Source organism: Apium graveolens, chromosome 4 (assembly GCF_009905375.1).
Source record: "Apium graveolens cultivar Ventura chromosome 4, ASM990537v1, whole genome shotgun sequence".
NCBI lineage: Eukaryota > Viridiplantae > Streptophyta > Magnoliopsida > Apiales > Apiaceae > Apium > Apium graveolens.
The window spans coordinates 12299427-12308515 of NC_133650.1; the positions used below are offsets into that span (position 1 = coordinate 12299427).

General features: G+C 30.8%; 1 protein-coding gene across 1 annotated transcript; it reads left to right on the plus strand.

Annotated features, from left to right (window-relative positions):
* Positions 1–1605: 1605 nt before the first annotated feature.
* On the plus strand, positions 1606–8205 carry LOC141717774 (transcription initiation factor TFIID subunit 14b-like). Its single transcript, XM_074519975.1, has 7 exons — positions 1606–1947; positions 2369–2457; positions 2586–2807; positions 2899–3080; positions 3168–3280; positions 7048–7132; positions 7902–8205. Exons 1-6 carry the CDS (start codon positions 1834–1836, stop codon positions 7129–7131), a joined length of 804 nt encoding a protein of 267 aa, XP_074376076.1. The 5' UTR covers positions 1606–1833; the 3' UTR covers position 7132; positions 7902–8205.
* The last annotated feature ends 884 nt before the right edge of the window (positions 8206–9089 follow it).

Below are 9089 nucleotides of genomic sequence, written 5' to 3' on the forward strand. Positions count from 1 at the left end.
AGCTTTCAAGCTGAAGTCTTGCTTATCGAACTTTTTACGAGTCGAAGTTTCGAGTTTAAAATTTAAGGTTAGGATAAATTTGAGCTGGGGCTCGAAACTTTTTGTTAGGTCCCAATGTGTTTGTAGAAGGGGGGTTGAATACAAACAGTACCGAATAATCGAATTAAATGCGGAATAAAAATGTGAAACAAAATTCAAGTTAAATAAGAATATTATTAAACTTGAAGGGTGTTACAACAACAGTATCGATTACAAGGAATTAATCTCAAATTAATTATCATAAATCTAGAATAAATTCGACATGAACTTTTTCTATTTTTGCAATAAAAAGATTCAAATGCTAAACGCAATTTGAGATTAAGTTCTAGGGATTTTGATCCGCTAGATAGTTACACAAGAACAAGAGAATAATTTCTAGTTGATTGGATTTAACTTTACAAACTAGAAATTATGATCTTGAAGTATGCAGATGAAGGATGAAATATTGTCTTCTTTTTCTTTTCTGCTGTGTTCTTGTTTTTGACTTGTGTTCTGTGTGTATTATAGTCTTCTGCTTCTTCTTTTCTTTTTAAATCAATCAACAGACTCTCATTGAACTGGCAAGACAATCCTGAGCTTAGCAAGACAATCGGTAGGACTATTGATTGTACTAGCAAGACAATCTGATTGAACTACAATGACTTTCGGTATGACAATCAGTTTAACTAACAAGACAATCTCCTTCCCAGTAAAACTTTCGGTATGACTATTGAAATGACTTGGCATGACAATCGGTATGACAATCCAGATTATCATGCTAGTTCATTTTCAATTGTCTTGCTGATTTAAGACTGTTTTTAATCCAATTAAACTTCTGAAAATTCTTAATATTAATTCTGAATTAATTAATCAATTAATTCAATTAATCAATAAATTAATCTTTGCAAATATAATTTATTTTCTTAATTAAATTATATGACTTAATTAATTAAAGAGAATTAATACTAACCTTGAGCAGCAACCATTTTTCTGAAAACTTCTGAAAATCACTGAGAATTATGAATCAATTCCACCACTTCAATGTTGACACTCGATGTACTGTCTGGTTCATGTCTTGACTTTGATAATTGATTTTCTTCAGATTAAAGCCTTGTAATTCTTTGATACCCTGACGAGATCTCTGTCACTTGATTAAATCCACAACCTTGATTTATATCACTGAGGTTTGATCAATTTCTTGAACTTCTTCCAGTGAATTAACTCCTCAAGTCTGTAGATGAACCTTGTTTCTGAATCCTTTGACAAATGTTACTTTGCGAGATCTCTTTGACGGTAGATCCACTATTTACTTATTACATTCTTATTTGAGTTGAGTTAAATCCTCGAATATACAAATAGGCTATGACATATGCCTTACACTTTTAATTAAGCTCGAGCTCGAGCGGCTCGACTTGATTACACCATTAGGGAAGACTATCATATGATATATTAAATTATTAGTAAATTATTTAAATTTAAATAGTAAAAATTATGGTATTTATATTTAAAAATTAATAATTCATATTTAAAAATTAATATTATATTTACGATAAATTTGTTCAGAGTTCGACTCCCCTTCAGGCTTCAGGTAACACATGAAAGAACGCCCTAAAATATTGATATGAGTTTCAGTTTCAGCGCTTAATTGTTCAGGTACTCAAATTCAGACCTCCAACTAAAAAAACAAATAACAATCACAGTTCAAACCACAACGGCTTAAACCCTAACCTAACGTGTTGCTACTTGAACCCAGTCGTTTATACACACTGAAATAATTCGAACATTGAAGGGTTCAAAAATCACAATTACTTAGCAATGACAAACGACAAAGCAGCTTCAGATGGAGAAAGAGGAGCAGAAGATTCTTCTACTACGTCACTTCGCTTTAAAATTGCGAAACCTGCTGATGATAACAATCACAATTCTAAGGTAACACTCACACGACAGAGAGAGAGAGAGAGAGAGAGAGAGAGAGAGAGAGAGAGAGAGAGAGAGACTTTATGCAAGTTTTGAGGAAATTCCGATTGTAGTGAAATTCTAGCTGATTTATAAATTTGGATAATACTCGTGATTTTAGTAATTGAATGTTTGTATTCGATCTCATTTGGGGAAATTTCGTGTTGTTACCTTCTGTATGCAAATTACGAGCAAGTAAATTTCTGGAATACGCTTTATTATGATAATTATATGAAATGATATGGAGTAATATTTTGGGTGTTATTATTCAAATTCACATGCTCGTTATACTAGCAGCTTTATATTATCTACTTGTAGTAAGTTTAATTGTGAAGTATTTATATTGAAGGAATCATGTTGTTAATTGTACTCTTTTTGGGAATATTGGCTGCAGAATGCAGATAAACGACTTAAAGATGCAGAAGTTTGTGTTCCGATAGTTTATGGAACTATGTCATTCTGGCTAGGGAAAAAGGCGACTGAGTAAGTGTGATTTTTTATGCTAGTGCATGTGTTCTAATAACAGTAAGGGGTACATTTTTAATGGAGTCATGAGTAAGTGTGAGTAAGGGGTACATTTTTTAGTGAAGTTGTCTTTATTGATTAATCAGAACTCAATCGCACAAGTGGACAGTTTATGTGCGCGGAGCAACGAATGAGGATCTGGGAGTGGTGGTCAAAAGAGTCGTGTTTCAGCTGCATCCGAGTTTTAATAACCCTGTTAGAACGGTTGAATCACCACCATTCGAGTTATCAGAGTGTGGATGGGGTGAATTTGAAATTGCTATCACCCTTTACTTCCACGCTGATGTCTGCGATAAACCGGTGACCTTGTGAGCTGTTTAGTGTTATTATTTATTATATTATTGTGATGTTTATTTTCTCTCCCTTACAATTTAATTTTAACAATCTTTATTACTTTAGATTTCATCATTTAAAGTTGTACTCTGAAGATGAACCTGGTACCCAGTCAATTAAGAAACCTGTTGTCATGGAATCTTATGACGAGATTGTTTTCCCGGATCCTTTTGAGAACTTTTTTGCTCGTGTGCATAATCATCCAGCCGTCGTGTCATTTCTTTCTGCACCATTGGACCTGCATTTAGGTAGAATTTATTTAGGTTGTACTTCAAACTCTCCCATGTAAACCTTTTGTTAAATATAGGTTTTGATGAATCGCTCTGAATCAATAGGTGAAGTTAATGAAGTAAAGAAAGAAGAGACCAAAGACCATCCACTTAGTCAGTGGTTCAAAAATTTCTCAGAGGGGGATGAACTATCAAAGCTTGCTGCAGCTCGTCAACAGGTTATAATCTCTCAATTAATTTCTTTAATTGACAACTGATACTTGGCTTGCACAATATTTAAGCGACTTTCTCTCCCTTTGCATTTGTAGAATTTTATGTTGACCATGATTATGGTCCTCACACATTGGTGTTTCCCAATAATAATAATAACAATAGTTATACTTGGCATGTGATAGAGTACAAAAGTTTAAACATAATATACATAACTTTTAAAATGATTCATTATGAAGTCCTTATGATGACTATTATGAAGAAAATTTTAAAAATAAATTACGGAAATATACTATATAGTTGCCTTAAAATGCGTGTCAAGCATTTAAAAAACCCATAAAGAAATGAGGGGGACGGAGGTAGTAACTTATAGTAACAGATACATGCTAAGCAGGAGCCAATTTTGATATTTTTTTTATAATAAATGTGATTTGTATTAAACTAAATACATAGATTTAGTACTTATTCTCGGTGTCGAAATATTGTTTTGCCCCTAATATTCTAGGCATTAGAATTTATGCACCTCTAAGTATTGAATTGTTTTAGGTGAAAATTTCTGAATTTATAATTGATATCACTTTAATGATAGTATAAATTTAAATATTTAAACACTCTATTTAAAAAACTATTTTTTGTAAAATTGAGAAAAGAAATTAATGGTGTAAGATGAGGTCAAAGAAATAGTTGAAACGAGTAAGATCAATCTTTGTACACAATGTTAGTCACAAACAAATCCTAAGATTTATCCGGAACCAAACTCTTCAAAATTATTATAACCTCCTAATAATGAAGTTTACAATACTTTATATAGATATCCTAAAACCTGAAGAATCCAATTAATACATCCCTGAATATTAATAGTAATTTAATGTCTATTAAATAGTTATCTATTTTAATATCGATATCAATTCAGTCATGTAGATAGTAATGATTTATTTGTTTAGAATGGTAATAATTAAGAGAAATTGTTATTTGAATAACTAAATGATGGTTTCGTTGTATCTTATATATACTTATTTGACATGATAAAAATACAAAATTATGTATGTCGAGTTTTGAATATATATATATATATATAGGCAAATGGTCAAATAAAAACCAAATTTAGAATAAAAACTAGAATCTAATATAAGCCCTTCGATCAATCTAATCTAACGCCCCCCTTAAAAGCACCACACCCAACTAATCTGCAGCTTCCCACAAATCTTAACTTTTTCCCTCCGTTTTTAATTTAATTTTTCCAGAAGTTTTTTTTTTAAATCCGACTTCACTGTATTTTTCAAAATCTCACAACAATCAATTTGCATATCATATGTGCTATATTTCGACATGATTGAGAAGTTTTTTTATTTTAGTTTCTTGTTTTCATTATATTGGAGTTTTTATTTTATAAGGGAGTTATATATATATGTGTGTGTATGTGTGTGTGTGTGTAAAATGTTTATAGAGAAAAATGGGTTTGAGGATGACCTTAAGTAACTTCCCTGAGGTTATAAACTCTTTCTATACAAATTAATGGCATGTTTCTAAATACTAAGAACTTGTTCTGAATTTACAAATCTGCCCTCCTGTATAATTTATATCTATATTAGAAGTTGTTATAACCCCATGTAGGTAGGGTAGTCACCCTCAAGGCCATGATTCTCGACTCTTAAGTTGTTGCAAATTTGAAAGTATTTGATATAAATTAAATATAAGAAATATGGAGTTGATAATAGTTATTATATTTCATTAGTGTTTTTAGGCATCAACATATGAAATTATTTTTTAACTGTTTTGTTGTGAAATTGAACTCTGGTTTATGATCCATCTTACTCTTATTATATTTATATATAGGATATAATATTATATATAATATAAAATAATATGTTAATTTATGTTTTAATTAAACTGGTCTCCTTAATAAATTTTAAATACTTTTTAATTTAGTCTTTTGAAAAAATACGATGCTTGTGTAACCTCTTTTAATTCATAACTCTCTTTTTTAGATTATAATTTCTTTATATAAAATATAATCTTGAATCTTGATCGTCTATTAAAAAAAATAGACGATTTTGGCAGTACTAAGGGACAATCAAAATTTTGGATTAAATCACTCTTACGCTTATATAATTATATAAGGATACAATTTTGTGACAACTAAAATTCCGTACAATTGTTACAAACTATGATACCACCATGACATACTATTGGAAGTGTCTTTTCAGTAGAGTTATAGTTTGGGAATTCATTATTTATAAAATATATCAGGATTAGTTAATATCTACAATGTTCATTGGATTTAAGATATATCACATTTATATATTTGACAACATGAATGATAATAGGATGTGTTTGCTAATTATATTGTATGATGATAATGTTAGAACATGGCAAATAAATTGTAAAGATTATTATCATAATTTAAATTGGTTTTGTGATTTTAATATAAGTGTGTATGTATAATATTATTTGTATGTTAGATTTGAAAACTGTAAATAGATACTAACCAAAATAGCGATGCTATAAAGTTATGGTTTACAATTGAAAGGCTACCCTGGAAAGAGAAGTTCAGCTTATTATAAAGAATTATAGATATGAAAACTGCGTTGCATCTGTTTTTTTTTAGTCTGACTGTTGCTAGCCAAATTTTTGCCTGATACATTACCAGATTTTACATGTTTATGTTGGAATAATCTTAAATTTAGTTATTAATTATTTGTTTATTTAATTATTAGATATTTAGCAATAGATTAATTATTAGAGAAAAATATTAATTTAGAATTGTTTAGTAGTGGGGTAGTGGAGTAGTGGAGTTATGGAGTAAATTATGGACATGTAATTTACCCATTAATTAGTAGTGGTTAGTTTTAGTAATAGTTAGTTTTAATATGTTTGTAAAGCCTATATAATGGCTAGTTTACCTTGAGTTTTAGAAGAAGAATAAAAGTAAGTAAAAATAGCAGTACAAGTTCTCTTCAAAAATGTAGGTGTCTTTTTTTTCTGAAGTTTTTTTTCCAACATGGCATCAGAGCCATATGATCCAGGGCTTATAAAACTCTTATAAAAATACACATATACATATATATATTATCCTTAATATTTTCCATGGCATCTACAAATGCAAAAAATATGGGCATCTGTCAAAGAATTGTAGATTTCAGAATGATGAAGAAAGGTTAGCACAATTGATCGAGGGAGAACCACTCCTTTAGAGTTGTGGAAAGATCCAAAGTGTTTTTGGAGAGAAAGTGCTCCAAAGTGTTTTTTGAGAGAAAGTGCTCCAAAGTGTTTTTGATGAGATAGTGCATCAAAATTGATGGTGGTGAGAAGTGCATCACAGGCGAAGAGAAAGTACTTCGTAAATTTAAGATTATGGGGTGAATGTTGGAATAATCTTAAATTTAGTTATTAATTACTAACTATTACTAAAACTAACCACTACTAATTAATGGGTAAATTACATGTCCATAATTTACTCCATAACTCCACTACTCCACTACCCCACTACTAAACAATTCTAAATTAATATTTTTCTCTAATAATTAATCTATTGCTAAATATCTAATAATTAAATAAACAAATAATTAATAACTAAATTTAAGATTATTCCAACAGTTTAATGTAGCTATTTTCATAGATCAAAGTAACCTGGGTCTTCCTGAAGTCAAGGATGATGATAAAACATATGAACTAGATGTACTCTATATTAATTGTATAATAAGCATACTTTCATATTATATGCAGTCTGTGTGATGATGTTTTAATTTTGAGATTATTTCGTTATGTTTCTTAGGTGCAAAGTCACATTGTGAGGCTAAGAAAACACTTGAGTTCTACGAATGGGCAGCTAGAGCCTGTGGTGATCGAATGTGACTAAGGTAGTGCTTTAATTTTTCATGTGTGCGCGTGCACGTGTATATTTTCTCGAATTTCAATATTTTCTAAGAACAGACATTGTTATTACAATCTGTTCATGTATATCAATGTAGCCATGTAGGGATTTACTCAATCACATACATCGTTGCTGTGAGTCTTTCAGTGACATCACTTTTTGTTTTTGTTTTTTCATATCCTTCTAATTTGCCCCTTTTTGCGTTTAAAGCTAGTTCTGGTTTTACGCTGCATGCATTTAGGTCTTCATTTTAGAGCTCGAATGAAACTTAATTAAGAATAGTGGTAAACGACTATCATTTTGGTTCAACAGTTGTAGCAAGTATACCTGATATACTCCTGGTGCTAGTACAGCTTAGGTTTATCTGTTTTATATTTTAGATAAGTTGTAGTTACAAAGTACCGTTGTAGGTGTTTGATTAGTTGTGCCATTTTGTACGTAGAAGTGAATTCATTAAATGATGATTAGTTTAATTCCACAGGGAGGATATATATATTCCGATATGCAAACTGCATGAGGTCTGCTTCTAAGTACATTTACCATGGATCATTATTCAAAACTTGTAATATGGATGTTATAAAAATGAAAAACACTTACAATTCTTTATTCATATTCTTTCATAAGGGAGATGGGCCACCTTTATATGTGAAATGTTGTGTTGTGTAGAGTCAAAGCTTCTGTTTTTGTGTTATCGTGTTCATGTATAATCTTGTTTCTTTACATATGTTTTGTGAACTGGACCCCTTTTCTTGTAGCCTGAATGGTGGTTGGGGTGCGGTGGGGAAGAGGATGTGCTTTGGTCAGGTTTATCAAGCTTGGAATGATTTTAGAATGAAATAAGTTAGTATTTTATAGAAGACCTGCTTCTTAAAAGTGTAAGTAAGCGTTGTCCTGATTATTGTTGCCAATTATTTTTCCCGGAAATTAGTTGTTCATTATGTCATACTAGTTCCTAGTATGTTTGACTCTGGAGATCATCCTAAGTTATTAGTTGGAATTATTAACTTGAATTTTTAAGAGCTGTCAACGTGATATGTCATACTAAGTTGTTTGCTGGTACCCTGTTTGTCTGGTTGAAATTTAGGATTAGTGGTTGTATTGAATATATAACAAGGAGGTTTATGCTTGCACAGACATTTTATTTGTTTGTTTTACCTAACTTCGATAAAATGGTTCACATATTAAAATGGAAGCATGTAATTGGGATCATTGATCTCAGGGGTTTTTGAAAGAGCAAACATGTAGAAATGAAACAATGCGTCAGGTTTACGTAATAGGGTGCACAAGCAGACTTTACAGTTCTAATCAGATAAGTTGGAATAATCTTATAGAGGCCAGAGTAACATGGCCTCCACATGATAATAACGAGGTCGATATCAACCATTAGAAAATTCATTTTGCTCATTGCTCTTATGGTATTTGCCTCCTGTAGATGAATGATGACAATGAGTTCCTATCCACTAGTTCTCTCCTATGCATTGATTATCAGTCAACACAGTTATCATTATTTGTTAGTCTGTCCTATTAGGGTTTGTCCATTACCAGTCTTTGTACAGTTTGTTGTTTTTGTTTTTCCCTTATTAATTTCTTGTTGCAAGTTGATATTTTATATTGAAACTGATTATAGGCTGGGAAGTTTCAAGTTTCTTTGGATGTAACTTTCATTTATGTATTTATTTTTTTGCTGTATCTATTTGAAGTTCCATGTTGACTGATAATCTCATAATCAGGAGTTGAGTGTACGCTATTCTTTGATGGTTAATAAATGATGCTTGTTTACTGAGTGATGGCTATAAATAATGCATGGAGACAATTTTGATTTTTATAATAAGATATGGAAATGTGGAAGGCATAAAACCAACATGGCTTTTGAGTAGAACTGTTTTGCACCTTAGAACATGTTTTTTCCTTCTTTATTGTGTTACTAGAGCAGAGAGATCATT